At 36.9% G+C, this 18,246-nt stretch overlaps 2 protein-coding genes across 2 annotated transcripts in view; one reads left to right on the top strand and one right to left on the bottom strand.

Annotated features, from left to right (window-relative positions):
• The window catches only part of LOC145981385 (uncharacterized), a 446,659-nt gene that overhangs the window by 197,898 nt on the left and 230,515 nt on the right, over positions 1 to 18,246 (top strand). The gene's annotated exons all lie outside the window — the stretch shown is intronic.
• LOC145981148 (uncharacterized) overlaps positions 1 to 18,246 on the bottom strand; it is an 85,844-nt gene that overhangs the window by 61,835 nt on the left and 5,763 nt on the right. The window contains exon 3 of the mRNA XM_083114274.1: positions 3,612 to 3,955. Within this exon, the coding sequence (XP_082970400.1) occupies positions 3,612 to 3,955 (344 nt within the window). The remainder of the gene's footprint in view (positions 1 to 3,611; positions 3,956 to 18,246) is intronic.

Below are 18,246 nucleotides of genomic sequence, written 5' to 3'. Positions count from 1 at the left end.
GATATGAGTGCATTATTAATATTGCCTCTCACACCCTCCCAGAGAAGGAACGTTTCCAGATTTTACAACTGTGCCGAAGTGTCAACAAATTTCAAGTCATTCATGTTTGACATAGTAGTGTGTATGGTCTCCATTTAAAATTTCGCCATGATAAACGGAAATAATGTAGATACACTTAACGTCAAGGATTCTATGTAGTGTTAGTGTTGATGGTGGTGTAACGGAGTGTGTTCGTGATAGAGTCCAAGTCGTGTGTAGCAGTGGCGGCAATGACCTTAAATGTAGCTCATCTGTGAACCAGGTGTAAAATATAGGAACTAACTGCGAGGAGTAGTATGTTTCATGTTCATCTTCTGATCCAGGTGACAGATCGTCTCTGCTGTTAGATCCAGGTGAGTGGCCGTTAGTTTTAAACAGTTCAGAATTTGATTCTGATCAATCAATCAATCAATCAATATGATGTACCCCTAGTATGACTTTCATTATATTTAATTGCAAAACCAGAAATGTTCAATATCATATTGTTACTTTAAATAAAAAGTAGCAATATTGGTTGTTTGGTTGATTTGGTGTTTCAAGTCCCTTTGTGCACAGTAAGGCTAATTCGGACTGGACCTACAGTTTAAAGTGGGATCCGAACCACTATGTGCCTCCACCCGATACCGAACCTGGGACCCCTTGATTACAAGGTGACGATGCTAGCACTTCGCCATCGGGGAGGCCCCAGTAGCAATATTTAATCATAACCAATAACATAATTGCAATTCTTTTCTTTTCTTTTCATTGAATTTTGACACTGTAGTGAATTTTCATTTTTTCATCAAAATATTTATCATATTTCATTCTTTGTCTTTTTTCTCCTTTGTATATTTCTTAAACATTTCCAGCATGAAACAAACAATATAGTAAATATTTTTGATACAAATATTTGGAATACTACCTACTTTGATTATGATTTCAGTAATTTTGGATATGTTTAAGTATGTCAAAATAAGATATGAATGCAGGCTATGTCAGATTAGTTACTTAATTGGAAGCACCAGCATCCTATAAACTCGTAAAAAAAAATGCACACAAACTATATTTTTTTCTAGCGCGGTGTCCCCTGGAGCGCAAGTCCTTAGGTGAATGTCTGAGTTGCCACCCACTAGGGTGGCTGTCATGATCCCCTTTCCGTATTTAGTGCCTTTTTTGGGCAGAAAAAATACATAACAACAAAGGTAAATTTACAGTCCATGGCTGCGAACACACAGGATGAAATATTTTCTTTCTAGGGCTTGTATCGCTAAAATAAAGTCTGAATCAGCACTCATTAAGGAAAACTGGTTTTGACAAATATTACATTTTATTGATGCTAAACAGTGATACTGCGAATGCGCACTACAATAAGTAATAATTACACAATTCTAACAACCAGGTTGGTGTTAGAGAAGAACTTTACGAGAAACAGATGTTATTGATATTTTAACATTACATAATGCAAGGGCCTTGCGGATATAGTTCGCACAGGGCCTCACGTTCCCTAACGGTGTCCCTGAGAGGGAAGTTACTTAAATGGAGGCAAGGATGGTGCCTGTAGGCAATGGTGGGAGGATGTTTATTTTCTTAAGTGGAATGTGCAGATAAATATATAACGTTATTACTCCAAATAGAGATTTCTTTATTCGGCATTATAATGGTGGTTTATAGTAATTAAACATCACGATATATTTGAAAAAAAAAAAAACAACAATCCTAGCACGGTGTTTGTAGTTGAACTACAGGGCATGTTGTAAAGCTGCTATTCTCAGCTGATGCTAAAGTGTTGGTTTGCCACATTAACGATTTCTGGACTTAGAAATATTTTAGAGCAGTAAGATCGTTATTGAGAAGTGGATATGAGCAGATCTGATTGATTGATTTGTTTTACTTTACTTCGCTTTTTTGCCACTTTTGGATAATATGTGAAGATGGTAATGAGCGATGATATTGATGAATGGATACTTACAAACATTCATGCCCTTGCCAGGATTCAAACCTGGGACCTTTGGCAGCATAGCATGATTTGATAACCATTCTGGCAGGGGGGCTGGCATGAGCAGGTCTGGAATGCCAGTCTAGAATGAGTTTACTCCTATTGGTTATGTGTGTCACAGCAATCCAGTAAAGTAAAGGAGCTATTGAATCTGTAACTTCTCTCTACTATGAAATCTTTTATTAACATTTATTTATTGCAAACCAGATAAATGCTATAACACACACAGCATGTCCGTAGTATGATTCCTTGAATGTCTTGGAAGAATTGGCATTTGTTGTGAATGATTTGTTACATGCTCAGTACAAACATGGCCTCTCACCTGCATCAATTGCAGAAAGTTATCTCAGATCTCTCTTTTGTGTAAATGATTTCTTACAAGTTGAACACAAAAAGCAATTCTCTCCAGAATGAATTTTAAAATGTTGTCAAAGAACACCTTTCCATGCAAATGATTCGTTAAAATGTTCTCTAAGATCTTGTTTCCGTGAAAATGATTTGTTGCAAGTTGAACACAACTAAGGTTTATCTGCAGTATGAATTATTGAATGTCGTGTAAGATTTCCTTTCCATGCAAATGATTTGTTACAAGTTGAACACACATATGGTTTATTTCCAGTATGAATAATTGAATGTTCTCTAAGCTCTTGTTTCTGTGTAAATGATTTGTTACAAGTTGAACACACATAGGGTTTATCTGCAGTATGAATTACTAAATGTCGTCTAAGAATTCCTTTCCATGCAAATGATTTGTCACAAGTTGAACACACATAGGGTTTATTTCCAGTATGAATAATTGAATGTTCTCTAAGCTCTTGTTTCCATGTAAATGATTTGTTACAAGTTGAACACACATAGGATTTATTTTCAGTATGAGTTACTAAATGTCGTCTAAGATATTCCTTATTTGCAAATGATTTGTTACAAGTTGAACACACATAGGGTTTATCTGCAGTATGACTTACTAAATGTCGTTTAAGAATTCCTTTCCTTGCAAATGATTTGTTACAAGTTGAACACACATGGGGTCTATTTCCAGTATGAATAATTGTATGTTCTCTAAGGTCTTGTTTCCGTGAAAAAGATTTGTTACAAGTTGAACACACATAGGGTTTATCTGCAGTATGAATTACTAAATGTTGTCTAAGATTTCCTTTCCATGCAAATGATTTGTTACAAGTTGAACACACATAGGGTTTATTTCCAGTATGAATAATTGAATGTTCTCTAAGGTCTTGTTTCCGTGTAAATGATTTGTCACAAGTTAAACACACAAAGGATTTATCTGCAGTATGTGATACCAAATGTTGTCTAAGATATACCTTTTGTGCAAATGATTTGTTACACGTTGAACACACATGGGGATTATTTCCAGTATGAATAACTGAATGTTGTCTAAGGTCTTGTTTCCGTGCAAATGATTTGTTACAAGTTGAACACACATGGGGTTTATTTCCAGTATGAATAATTGAGTGTCGTCTAAGGTGGTGTTTCAGTGAAAATGATTTGTTACAAGTTGAACACACATAGCGTTTATCTGCCGTATGTGATACTAAATGTCGTCTATGATTTTCCTCAGGTGTAAATGATTTCTTACAGGTTGAACACACAAAAGATTTTTCACTACTGTGCTTTTGCATGTGAACCACAAGTTCACATTTGTGAACAAACAAATTGCTGCCATCTTTGCAAACAGTAGAGTTTGAAGATTTAATATATTCTGTTTCCCTTGTAGATTCTAAATTAGTTTCACTACTCTTTGTCCCAGAGCAGAGTGTTGTAGGCAGTTTTGAGCTGCATATAGGAGATTTAATTGGTAGTGATTGGGATCCAGAGTTCTTATTTGCACCGAAGTTAGTCTCTCTAAGATATGGATCCTTATCACTATCCATTTTTATCTGTTGAAATTCATTTCTAATTGATGGACATTCCAGTGATAACCTGAAAGAAGACAGACGTATGTAAGAAAATTTAAACACGAATATTTCAGAAAAATGAGTTACATTTGACATACTCAGCTTTAAACAATTTACTACAGTTTTCTCTAAGCATATTACCAATTAGCAACTACACTGCATTTGCTCTAGTGTTTGATATGCTACTAGTGAAGAATAAAACATTAATTACAAGTAATATTACTTCTTGTGAAACAAAAAAAAATTAACTTCAAGTACTGTGTACCAGTGGTTAGAATGCTACATTTTAAAAGTTGTTTGCTGCAGCTCCGGCTAGTCATCCAAAAATGTAGCTTTGCTACAGCTAGAGGTACATTTCCCAAAAAGCAGCTTGCTACGCTATTCATGTGCACTACTCCCTACTTTTATGCTACTTCTGCATAAGAAAAAAAAACTTGAAACAATCACATGGGTATTGAAAAGCCCCTCTTAGTATCGTAGCAGTACTTACTGGAAAACAGATAGTTATTTATCAAAATTCCCGTAATTCGTTAGATGTTTGCTCTAACATTGCAGATCGTGAGGGGGGGGGGGGTGATTCTTTGGTACAGCTAAATGAGAAACAGGTGGAGCAATGCTTTACGTAAGTTTCTTGTTGGGAATGCTTCCCTGAAGACACAATGGAAATTTTGTCACCTTGTAATGAAAGGTTCGATACCTGGCAGAGGCACTAGTGATTCGGATTCAGTTTCGATTAGCTTATCTGTGCATAAAGTGGACTCAAAACAAAAACTAGGAAAGAAGCCTAGTTGGGAGGATGGATCCTCCTGCTCCTCCATTCCCCACACTGCTCATCATCATCATTATTCACCATTCTTCCTCATTCTCGCAATTAGCCAAAAGTGGCAAAAGCGACTCTAGGTAACAGAATAACAAAATAAACCATTGATCTCCATTGTCATGATTGGCAAAATTGCAGAACATGTAGAAGAAATAAATACATTTTGAAACTGTATATTAACTAAAGAAAATTATCGTTTCTGCAGAAAAGTCAAAAACTTGTACATACTTTTTACAATATCATAAATCATATTGAGGAAACTCATGTGTAAACCTGAGTGTTCTAAACGTATGGCAATTTTTAAATTTATGAACAAATATTATGACGAAAATAATTGTAATTCCAGAAACTATATGTCTATCATTCTTGTAACAATAATAATTTCTTGCTAGTGAGATTCTATGTATTAACAATGATCAATGCTGTTACCGTAGCTACTGAGCAATGCTTTGTCATTGTCCATCCATTGATCACTTGTTTTTGCACTGCAAGATGTGTTTTACACAGTAATTTATGACATTTACCTGTCTCTTACAGAATGGATATCCACAGGATTTGTTCCTGGGGTGGTGCAAATTAGGCATTTTTCTCCCCAAAATAGTGATGCAGCTCAAAAAACGTAGCTGTTAGCCAGAATATATTCATATATGGCAGTTCAGTTTAGTTATCTGGATATTAAATTTATTCTGTACTAATGAAATAAATTATAAAGTATAAATTGTAATCTTCGATATCAAGATATTTTTAATGTAGATTATTTGTAGCTATTTCCATGTAATAGACTTTGTCTTTATGAACCTACTGCAGTAGTAAGTTATTGTTGAAAATTTCTTCGACACTGTGCTCACTGTTTGTGTTTTTGATGTTTTATTCACTACCACGAGTACTACAAATAACACATATTCTGGTATATGTATATCACAATGCACACCGAAGCTGCTTTTGTATAAACGTCCGAGCAGCCACACTGTTCGCGAGCTCTCGCCTGACTGGCACAATGTTCTTACTGGCGTGCGTATAAAGAAAACAAACGCATGTTGCTATGCGCGCAAAGCGTTGTGTTTGATGTGACATTTCAATGAAAATAACACATGATTATCATACATTCTCCCCCCTCTTGGTCGTACAATAGACCAAAATAATATTATACTGTACTTCTCTGTGACGCGATTAAACTTGATCACTTTATAACTGCAAATTGTTATATTGACACTAAACTGCACTAAACACTACACTATTGTTCAAAATCATCTTCGGTGGGAAGTGGTACAATCTTGACAACTGGTCTTCTGTATACACCTCCTTTAGTCTAGACGTCGACGACTCGAACAAGTCCATCCTTACCAGGATATACTGCTTCAATGATGCCGAGATTCCAAGCAAGGGGAGGAAGTCTTTCATCCTTCAGTATCACAAGGGTACCTGCTTGAATCTTCTGCTGACGAGTCCACTTGGATCTCTGTTGTAGTCCATGTAAATATTCTGTCGACCAACGATGCCATAATTGTTGGTGAAACTGCTGAATTCTCTGCCATCTTGTCAGTCTGTTGACTGGTAATTCGGAGATGTCTGGCTCGGGTAACGAGGATAAAGGATGACCTATGAGGAAATGACCAGGTGTAAGTGGGGTTGGATCTGTTGGATCTTGGGAGATTACAGAAATGGGTCTTGAATTTAAACACGCTTCTATCTGACACAATAACGTTGTCAATTCTTCGAATGTTATTGATGACTTTCCTATTATTCTTACCAAATGATGTTTCATCGATTTAACTGCTGCCTCAGCGAGTCCTGAAAAATGTAGTGATCCAGGTGGCATAAAGTGCCATTGTAGACCTTCTAGTGATAAGTAGTCTTGTAATTTCTTATTAAATGCTTCTGATTGAAATAGTCGTAAAAGTTCTTGTAACTCTTTGTTCGCGCCAACAAAGTTGGTTCCATTGTCACTGTATATATTACTACTCTTTCCTCTTCGTGATATGAAACGTCTAAGTGTAGCAATAAAAGCCTCGGAGGTGAGATTGCTGACTGCTTCTAAATGTATCGCTCTTGTTGATAAACAAATGAATACGGTGACGTAGCATTTGGTAACTGTTTTGCTTCTTACGGTTCCTGTTTTGACATGTATTGGACCAGCGTAATCTACAGCCACATTGGTAAATGGTCTTGATTGTTGAACGCGAGCTGCAGGTAATTGTCCCATCAATTGCGACGAAGTTGTGCTTTTTAGCTTAAAACAGATTATGCATTTATGTAGTATTTTCTTAACTACTTGTTTGCCACGTGGAATCCAATATTTGTCTCTTAAAGAACTTAATAATAGCTGTGGTCCTGCATGTAGAAGTCTTTTGTGCTCTGCTTCGACAATCAATTTTGTAAGGTTACTTTTTGGTGGTAATATCATCTGATGCTTGCTGTCAAATGATGATAATTGACTGTTATCCAGACGTCCTCCAACTCTTAGCATCTGATCTTTGTCTAAGAATGGATACAATGTTTTCAAATAACTTTTATTTGAAAGTTCGTGGTTCGAGTTGAGTTCTTCGATTTCCTTTGAATAGAACGCTTGTTGTGCAATTTTTATACATGTGTGTAATACAAGTTGCACTTCATTGGGTTTGAGATGACCAATCAGTCTCTCATGGGAGTTCTTGAGATTGTAAATAAACCGTTGACAATATGCCACAACTCTTATTAATTTAGACAATTTTGAAAATTTGTCAATGAAGTGAGTCTCTTTGCTCTGTATGAACAATGACAATGTTGATATTCGTCTCATTTCTGGAGCTTCAGTTTCAAGCTTTATTGATGAATGAGGCCACAAAGCTGAATTCTCTTTAAAAAATTCGGGTCCTTGCCACCATAATGAATACTGTTTCATAATGCTTGCATCAACACCTCTTGATATTAAATCAGCTGGATTATAGTTCGAAGGTACATGTTTCCAATTACTGATTTCTGTTAAATCCTGAATTCTAGAAACTCTGTTTCCTACAAATGTTTTCCATTTTGCATTATCCAGGACAGAACAATTTGAGAATCTGTCCATAAATGTATGCTTTCAATTTGCAAATGCAATGCGGGCATTGCCTTATGCACGAGTTCTGCTAAAAGTAATGCTGCACAAAGTTCTAGTCTGGGTAATGTTACTTTCTTTATTGGAGCTACGCGTGACTTCGAACAAAGAAGTTTGACTGAAGCTTGACCTTACTGATTGCTGGAACGAATATATAAGCATGCACCATATGCTTTTTCACTTGCATCTGAAAATCCATGCAACTGTATTTGTGTCACGTTACCTTCTTGTAGTACAAATCTTTCGACGTTTATTTCATTGATAAGTGGAAGTTGCACTTGTAGTTTCTGCCATTCGGTAATTAATTCTGGTGACAGCTGTTGATCCCAATCAACTTCTTTCTGCCAAAGACGTTGAAGAAACATTTTGTATTTGATGACTATTGGACTAAGAAGCCCTAATGGATCGAAAATGGATGAAATAACGCCTGTTATTTGACGCTTAGTGGAAATGCTCACTGTTGTAGAACTAGAGGTAAATTTACTGCTAACGATGAATTTGTCTTCTACAGGATTCCAAGAAATTCCTAGTGTGTTTACTCCTTTTTGCGAATGTAATTGGACTGGAAAATTATCTTCTCTGTATTCTGGTGGAATTGATCTTAATAACTCAGTGTTATTACAACACCATTTGCGTAATACAAAGCCGCCTTTCGCTAGTAACTCGATGAGTTGGGCTTGCAATTGTGCCGCTTGTTGTACGTTTTGAGATCCACTAGCTAAATTGTTGACATAAAAGCTCTCTGCTAAAATGTTCGTTGCTTGAGGATAATTACAACTTTCTTCTTGTGCTAGGTGCTGCATACAGCGTGTTGCTAAAAATGATGATGGTGCTGTCCCATACGTGAGAGTCTGTAATTCAAATATTTTGATTTCTTCGTTTGGCGTGTCTCTCCATAAGATTCTCTGCAACGGAGTATCATCTTGATGTACTTGTATCATTCGATACATTTTTTCGATGTCTGCCGTGAAAGCGGTTGGATGTGTTCTAAATCTTAAGACTATGGACATCAAATTGGGTTGAATGGTGAGAATATTCATGAGAATATCATTCAATGATTTTCCGTTGTCTGTCTTGGCTGACGCGTTGAATACAACACGTACCCTTGTTGTAGAATTGCTAGGATTTACTACAGCGTGATGAGGCATGTAATACGTGACTCCTTCTGAGGTGTGACGTTCCTCTTCAACTTGTTTCATGTGTCCAAGTTCTTCATATTCAACCATAAATTTTACGTAATCTTGACGTAATTCTGGTTCACGTTGCAATTTCGCTTCAAGTTGATGAAACCTGATTGAAGCTAGGTTGTATGATGGTCCTAATGTTTCTTTAGCATCCTTGAATGGCAAATGTACCATGAAACGCCCTGTATGGTCACGAGTGGTGTGGTTTACAAAGTGCTGCTCGCATGCCATTTCTTCTTTTGTTGTCACCGATGTTCCTAATTCTTCAAGCTCCCAAAAAGCTCGTATCTGTCTATTTAGATTGTCATCTGTCATTGTGAAACATGAAGTAATCGATGTGCTGGAGTTACATTGTTGTGGGATGCGTCCAGATAGAATGAAGCCCAATTGCGTGTCTTGAAGTACTGGGAAGTTCTTTGGGTGAGTCATACGTTCTGGCTTCAATATTTGAAAGAAAACATCTGCACCTAACAATAACTGGATTTTGCCTGGAATAGCAAACGTAGGATCTGCCAATGCGATATTTTTTGGAATGTTCCATTCTTCATAGGGAACCTTTTGTGTAGGTAAATTGCCCGTGATGGTTGGCAACACTGCACATTCTATGGTTATAGAAAATCGTTTATTGTGGATTGCAAACATACTTTAACACTTGATCTGGTTTCTGATGTGACACCATTTATTCCTCTTATGGGAATGACCCTTCTTTGTTTCGCGAGCCCCAGTTGTTGAACCATATCTGAAGTTACGAAATTCGATTGAGAGGCACTGTCTAATAACCCTCTACATTTTATCCATCTTCCTGTTCGATCTTTCAGCTTAACTAACACAGTTGCTAGCAAAACTTGTGACTGAGGTTTTCCCTCTATTGTGCAATACGAAGCTTGCGGTGAAGCAAATTCATTCTGATTGTACTGACTTGTGTTAGAAGGCTCTGAGTTATCAGAACGAGTATCTGATTGTTGCGATCTTCTTGACGCTTCTGTTGCGCGATCTACGTGCAATAAGGTGTTGTGGTTCTTTCGGCATTTTCTACATGAGCTTGATTTACATACGCTTGAAAAATGTCCTGTCTTTAAACAATTAGTACAGATATTGTTGTCTCGCAAACATTGATATTTCTGCATTAATGAAGTCTTTACATTTGTAAATAGCATGTGACAGTTTACAAAATGGACACGTTGGAGACGACATAGTGACGTATGCTCTTGTGAATTTGTCTTGCTTTGCATTAACATACGATTTTTTGCCTGCTTGTTTGTAATCAGAAGTTGAACTGACCGTATTTTTGATGGATTCTAACGCTTGGCATCTTTTTTCTAAAAATGACAAAAAGTCCTTGAAAGTGGGAAACGAAGATTCTGTGCATTGTAATTCCCATGCCTTTCTTGATGTAACGTCTACTTGTGAAACGAAATGTTGCGTAAGAATCATGTCTTCTAACGACGCGTCTGTTTGTATCGCTCGAAGTGCATTTAGGTTACTCGTTGCTGTGTTGACGAATTCCCCGAGTTCTGTTGCATTTTCTTTATGCACGGGTTTAATGTGAAGGATTTCATCAATATACGAAGCTGCAATCAACCTTTTGTTGGAATATCTTTCTAATAACAACTCCCATGCAACCTTGTAATTTGCTTCGCTGATCTGAAGATTTTCAATGAGACGCAACGCTTCCCCCTTGAGCGAAGTGCGCAGATACTGAAACTTCTGTATTTGCGGAATGTCTTTGTTGTCGTGAATAAGCGAACGAAACGTGTCTTCATACGCCAGCCAATGCTTACAATCCCCCTCAAATGTAGGTAAATGCACGGTTGGAAGTTTCAAGTGTAAACTCGAAGCCGACGTTGTATTGTTTTGCAGCTTTGCTGTGTTATCGAGTTCGTGATCTTTAATGATTGTTCTCATTGTTGACTTAAGCAAAAAATACAGCTGTTCTATTTCCACCCATACCTCTTCCTGACAAGAATCAGTAGACAAGATGTCTATCTTTTGCTGCACGTCTTGAATCTTTTCCCATATTGTTTCTAAGTGCTGTAAACGGGTGCATATTTCCTCTACGTTACCATGTTCAATGTCAAAGGCACGTATAAATGTTTGCATTCTTGTCATCTGTCCCTTTTGAGTTCCCCTTTGCTTTACTAACGTTTGTAATTCTTCCATTGTTGTGCGTGTTTATTACGGGATACAAGGAAAACAAGGAATTGAAATTGACGTAAAAAGAGCCAAACATAAACATGAGCATGCAACTGACCTGCTTGTTGCCAAGTCGCTGAAGTGTTTTCTGCGGCGCTCTATGATGCTGTGTGAAGCGATGCTTTCCGGGTGTCGCTTGTGGGTGATGCAGCAACGCTGCTGGATGAAACTGCGTAATCACTGAAGTCACTGAAGTCTGCTGAATGATCGTTGCACAATCAACTTGTAAGTACGCGTGATAATGTTTGTGCACTGATTCGTATTACTATGCGGCTCGACGGAGGACCATATGTTTGTGTTTTTCATGTTTTATTCACTACCACGAGTACTACAAATAACAAATATATTATGGTATATATAGCAATGCACACCAGAGCTGATTTTGCATAAAAACGTCCGAGCAGCCACACTGTTCGCGAGCTCTCGCCTGACTGGCGCAACGTTCTTACTGGGTGCGTATAAAGAAAACAAACGCATGTTGCTATGCGCGCAAAGCGTTGAGTTTGATGTGACATTTCAATGAAAATAACACATGATTATCATACACTCACATTCAAAATTCCTCTCAAATTGCAGAGAAGAAATGTAGTTGTAGCAAAATTTTCACTACAACTACAGGAATTTTGTCGCTTCACTAGAGCTACAGCTACAATTTTCAAAATGTAGTGCCGCTACAGCTACCGCTACAAATTTTGTAGCTAGCTACAGTAGCGATGGTACAAGTAGCATACTACTTCCGACCACTGCTGTGTACTCGTAACCTGTAGTAATACACCATGATTATCTCAAAAGAAAAGGTGCTCCTGTAGAAGGCGACGAGATGAGTATTTTATAAATAATACTTTTTACCTTTATGTTCATGTTTTTGTAAGGGCGGGAGTCCATGATAAATCTTGTGTGATATTTGGATTTTCCAGCTCAATGCATTACACTAGAATACATGAGCGTTGCTGAATAAAAACAGTTCATACATTCTGATTCTCTGTCACATAGGATCTTTCAACCTGGCCTTTCTATTGCTCCACTGGTCTATTGTTTTTCATAAATTGTAAATAAACCACATACGATTTTCTCTTATCCCATAATAAACACATGACACGAATGAAATATATCAGATAGCTACATTTTAGAGCTATAGTTAAACATGAAAACAATGATATGGAATTTTATTTCAAGTCAAACATATGCACTGCTTTTTGATTGAGATCTGCTATGTTGACAACAGAATATTTGTTAGAAGCTTTAATAGAAAGCATTCATCTGCAACTGAAAGAAGTAGTGCAAAACTTTGTTCTATGTGATTCATTGAAAACATAGTGATCACGATAATTGATGATAAGGTCCTAGAAAATATGATAATTGCGTTAGTAATTTATGTTTTTCTCTACATACTTATTAAAAATTATCCCCATTAGTAAGACTGTGTTTTAAAAATTCCATGATATTAATAGTGGTTTGCAAATTTGCATTGACTTCATACCCATAGGACACAATGGGTCTCTAGGTTGCTTTCAGGAAGGTACGGGTGTGTGGTACAGAGATTTTTTGTCAGGATGAGATTGGCATGGAAAATCTGTGAAAATCTAGAATTATATAAGCTATTTTCTCTTAAGTGATTCTTTCTTGCACTTCTAGAATGAAAACTAACAATTTCCAAGACTTAACATTCAGAGAACATTGAGAATTAACCACTTTCAAAAATGGCCATTTGGAATATCCAGACAGTTCTGGATCCCAAAAATTCAGAAAATCACTACCCGAAGTCAGGACTGGGACTGGAAATATTTTTCCCGATCCCGGTACTGACTTTTTTAGAATCCCACACACACCTACAGGCAGCTGTACATTAGGAATTTTTGTTGATTTATAAAACATAGTAGTAACCATAAGAACTTCTCAAACACAAATTGCAAAATGCATTGTATTTGATGCAAACGATGTCTGCCTACTGAATGCTAATGGTGTACGTAATGTTCACTAGGACTTGCAATCACTATGTTTGTATATTTTTCACACTAGTAATATATTTTTTCCTAGTTCACCAATGAGACAGTGTGAACACAATGGGTCCCATGCTTTCCTTCACACAGCTGTAAATTTTGGAGTCTATTGTTAATTTGAATAACATTTATTTGTGTTTCATGAAAATATTATGTACTTATGTATTAAAAATTGAAATTGCACAGTAAAAAGTCAAAGAAAAATGCATAGGAGATGCAGGATTGACTTTCAGAGGATGATATTTGAACTGAGGTATTAATTTTACCAACAATGACACTGCTTGAAGTGGTTCTGGGGTTCCAGAGGATGCCACAGTGGGGTGATGACATCATCAGTCAACCAGACTGACCCTATTCCATTCCCCAAAAAACAAGAAAGAGTCAATAATTAAACAAATATTAGGTTAAATATGTATTACACCTTTAGTATTTTAGGGTTTTAAGCAATATGATTGTTCCCTCGAGCTGATCTCTTCTCCCCCACATAAATTGTCTTCTGCCTCTCATCAATGAATACCTAGGAGTGATGAGGAGGGGGTGGTAAACTCAACTGGGGGTGGTAAAGTCAACTGAAGGGTGGTGCTGATCACAGGATTCTAACTATCGCCATAGGACAATATCGAAAATGTGTGAATTCCTACTTCCAAAACATTTTCATGCCATCATGGCAAACTTCAATTCACATGGAATAGATATGCCCTTATCTGTAACATAAATCTAATTCATTGTTGTTATATGTTATTGTTCCCCATAATATTGTTTATATTTTTATTGCTTTTTTATCTCAGAAACAAATTTTGGAACCATTAGTTATGAATGCAATCATATGTGATTTCAACATTACAGTCTCTATGTTTCTTTATGTAAATTTCACAATTTATTGTTCGCATCAATAATGTTTAATAATGTAATACTTTGGTGTTTGAACGAATTGTCAATTTTATTCACGTATTGTGATTTTACGGAGTCTGAGACCCAGTGGGTCACAGGACATATGGTGTTTGGCAATAACTGAATAACCAACAAAATATCACTTAACCTTTAAACAGCCAATGGATCATATATGACCCATGATGCCGATTACAACATTCACATGCTTTTAGGACCTTCATACTTGTATGTGAGGTTGTACACGCTGACAGATGCTGAGATAAGACTTTGAAATGTCTTGTGGAAATGACTTTGAAATGTCACTCATCCCATCTTTGCAAATTAGCCAAGAGGCACAAAACGCGAAGTAAAATAAACTAAATCAATCAATAAATCATCCAGTGAATAAATATCAGTCATTCTTTTGCTACACATGTACCAGTAATTAGTCAAAAAAACAAAGATGAAATTGAGTTTGAGATTTTGTTTAAGTCCACTTTTATGCACGGATAGGCTAATTAGGACTGGACCTACAGTTTAAAGTAGGATCCGAACCACCATGTGCCTCCACCTGGTACCAAACCTGAGACCCTTTGATAACAAGGAGACGTTGTTACCACTACACCATTGGGAAGACAAATACATTTTACAGAGTTTTATAATAAGGTTTGCTATGAATTTTTCAGTAAATAAAACTAGGTGCTCAAGATAAATAAAATATGGCCAGTTCCATGGCAAAATGTATTAATTCATATCCTTTGATCTCACCATAGAGTACCGTCATGTGCATCATTGTTCTTTATGAGGGTCCCGTCATCAATTTCCTTCAATCATCTCTCCTAAATGCTACGTAAATGCTTCCAAAAATTTTTATAACAAATAGTACTTTACACGAAAGCATTTTATGGAACATTTCGGTTAGCTGTTTCAAATACAATATACGATACATACAGCACGAAAGGCACGTCGAGTTACACTGTCGATGCTGAGTGCACGGTATTTACAATTGAAAAAGCTAAAATATTCTTTCATAAGTGTACAGTAAATGTAGTAAAGTATGTATTTAATCAGTGCCAATTGTCGCTACCTAAAATCATTTAATATGAAACGATATTCCTCTCGGTTGAATAGTTATTGTCGTTCAAAAGCTTGAAGCTTAACATTGTTTACATCTCACGCGACCGTCATTACATTTGCACTCTTGATAATGAGGTCGCTTCTGATTGGTTATGTTATGGAAATAGAGCAGGTTCTCTCCTTGAGAAATGCATCGAAACATGCCATAACATTTCTCACTTTACACGGTAGCTTTTTGGTCATGGCATAAATGTTGAGAAAAATGCTTTTGTCTAAAGCAGGCCTTAGAATTCATATAAAACAAATGAATTATGTAGAGTGTGCAGCAAATTCTTCTAGCAGGATGTGTCTTTAGTTTTATTTAATTACACATATTGTAACTGATATTGACTAATGAATAGTATATTACTGTTATATATATGCAGTAACATTTAATAATAATAATAATAGTAATTGTTATTATTAGTATTGTTATAATAATAATATCATCATCACATGTTGTTGTTGTTGTTGTTGTACTAACTAGCCATGAACTTTGTCTAAATGTTACCGATGTACATGGAACAACATTATTGATTGCTTGAAATTAAAATTTTGTATGCGTCAGCACTTAGGCCATTTGCAACCATCACATTATACGGGATCAAGCCGTCACAATGAAAAACAAAAAAACACCATGCATGTCTCTAAAATCTCCTTACCCAGGGTATCAATCGAGGCTGTATTGGGGCAATCAGCACACATATGGGCAAAACACAGAACGACATGCAACTATACAAAGGTAGCCTCCTCACTGGCTTAATGTAATGGCGTCGCCTTGATATCAAGGGGCCCTGGGTTTGATACCCTGTGGAGGCATACAGTGGTTTTGATCCCACTTTAAACTGTAGGTCCACTCTGGATTAGCCTCCGTGCATAAATTGGACTTAAAAACAAAAACTGAAATCAAACAACCCTACAAAGGATTAGTCTAGCTGTAGGTTCAGGCATCAGAGCCTCGTTGGCCTGCAAGATTGCAGCTGCCGAAGTAAAGTACGTGGAAATGAGGTTAACATTTGGGTGTGCTCAGAAGAACATCATAACATAGGTGCATATTGTTTAGTATTTATTACAGTCGAAATGTTTTCTTTCAAGGAAGTAAAAATCTGTAAACAGAAGACGAGCCAGAGAAGTATATTACATGTGGGGGAAGTACGTCCACCAAAAGACATAGACAGTTTGTACAATGCTGCCGCAAGAATAAATTTTGATTGAGTAAAAAGGTGCACGATTTAACAGATGTGTTGAGAAAATTTTACTAATATTAAGTCCTTAAGAAGACTAGAAGCAGATGCTTCATCCTACCACTTGTTTTCTTAAAGTCTTTGCTCATCAAAGCATGCTGAGAAATGCTTGATTAGAACACCCACAATTGAATAAATATTATCCATCAAGAAATGTGTTTCATGTGACAAAGAAGAATTATTCATGTCTCTGGAAATGTACTCCATGCAGAGGAAATGTCAAGTGAGGCTGGCACTTCCTGTCGTGTCAATAGAATTATTGCCATAAGAATTTTTTCTACATGCTTGACACAAAAATCTATCCAGAGAAAGCAGGGAACTATTGCAATATCAGTTCCATGTATGCAAGATTATATAGTTTGAAAAAAAATCTGAGCAATTTTTCCATACACAATGCTGTATCTATTTCTTAAAAGTTTAGTGTGGTCACATTTCTAGCCTAGGTAATTTAAATTGCAACTATCTAAAAGGTTCCAGGCAATATTGCTAGGAAGTATGACTACGTGAGTCATGTAAATCTCTTGATTTGATTGATTGATTTGGTGTTTTAAGTACACTTTATGCACAGAAAGGCTAATCAGGACTGGACCTACAATTTAAAGTTGGATTCGACCCACTATGTGCCTCCACTGGGTACTGAACCCAGTACCCCTTGCTTACAAGGTGATGATGCTACCACTGCGCCATCCAGGAGGCCACTTGTAAACCTCTTCAGATGATGGAGGCCAGACTTCGGCTTTGTATGTTTTGCAGCGAAGTTGCTAGCACATAACACTACAGCCCCAGGGGTCCTGGGTTCAAATCCTGGCCTGGGCATGGGATGTTTGTGAGTGTCCATTCATCATAGCATCAATCACTCATCCCCATCTTTACAAATTAGGCAAAAGTGGGACAAGAAGCAAAGTAAAATAAAGCAATCAATCAATGTGTTTAGCAGCTTCATGAATAGAGTTCCCCTCTACCTTAGCCAAAATGTCCTTGTCTAACCAGTCTTAAAGTTAGGCAGGTGCATGGGAATGGTATATCCCCAATGCTAGCAAAATTTTCGCAAATCATCTCCCAAGCTACCTCATTATTACTGTAGATGATAGGGCAGGAGTGACGTATGCAAGACACTTTCTCAGCATAATATACGTGTGCTTCAGCTTGGCAGGAGCATTGCAGGTCATACACCTCCGAGTATAGAAGAGTGAGATGCAATGTTTCACCCTTCTCATTGATCTCATTGCAACCATCGACTGTCAACCATAAAGTGTACACTTGGATTGTATCAAACTGGAGTTGACAAGACGAAGCTTACGGCTGAGCAAGGTGAGTGAGTGTTAATTGCCTTACCGGATACAATCCTTTTGAATATCCTTCCCAGAATTTAATGTGTGGAACGAGAAAATGGTATTTTTATTAAAGATCTACCAATCTCCGGTGTCGTCTCTATCACCGCGAGATAATAGGTGTGAGCGAAGGTGAAGGCTAGAAGCTAACACGTTCTCTAAGCCTTTAGCCAGCGACTATATCTCGGGGACTAAACATTCTCTCAGCTAATATTTTCCAGTTCAAGAGCTGCTTCTAATATGATGTACATCCTCAGATGGTTTAAAAGTAGCAAATCCTAAGTCAGATTACCTACCCTACTGTAAATACTGAAATAAATTAAGGAGGAACCAAATTCTTGGTATATGCTATAACAGACACTTTTCTTTGCAGACTCTTTTATTTGATCATCATAATCCTGTAAGTACTTAAATTTGTTTTGCAAGGAAGTAACTTTGAGGTTCAACCCTCGAATTAAAGAATATATCTTCTCGGATAAAAT

Source organism: Lepisma saccharinum, chromosome 29, assembly GCF_977018435.1.
Source record: "Lepisma saccharinum chromosome 29, izLepSacc3.1, whole genome shotgun sequence".
Lineage (NCBI taxonomy): Eukaryota > Metazoa > Arthropoda > Insecta > Zygentoma > Lepismatidae > Lepisma > Lepisma saccharinum.
The sequence above is the reverse complement of the archived record's forward strand: the minus strand, read 5'-3'. Positions and strand labels throughout refer to the sequence as shown.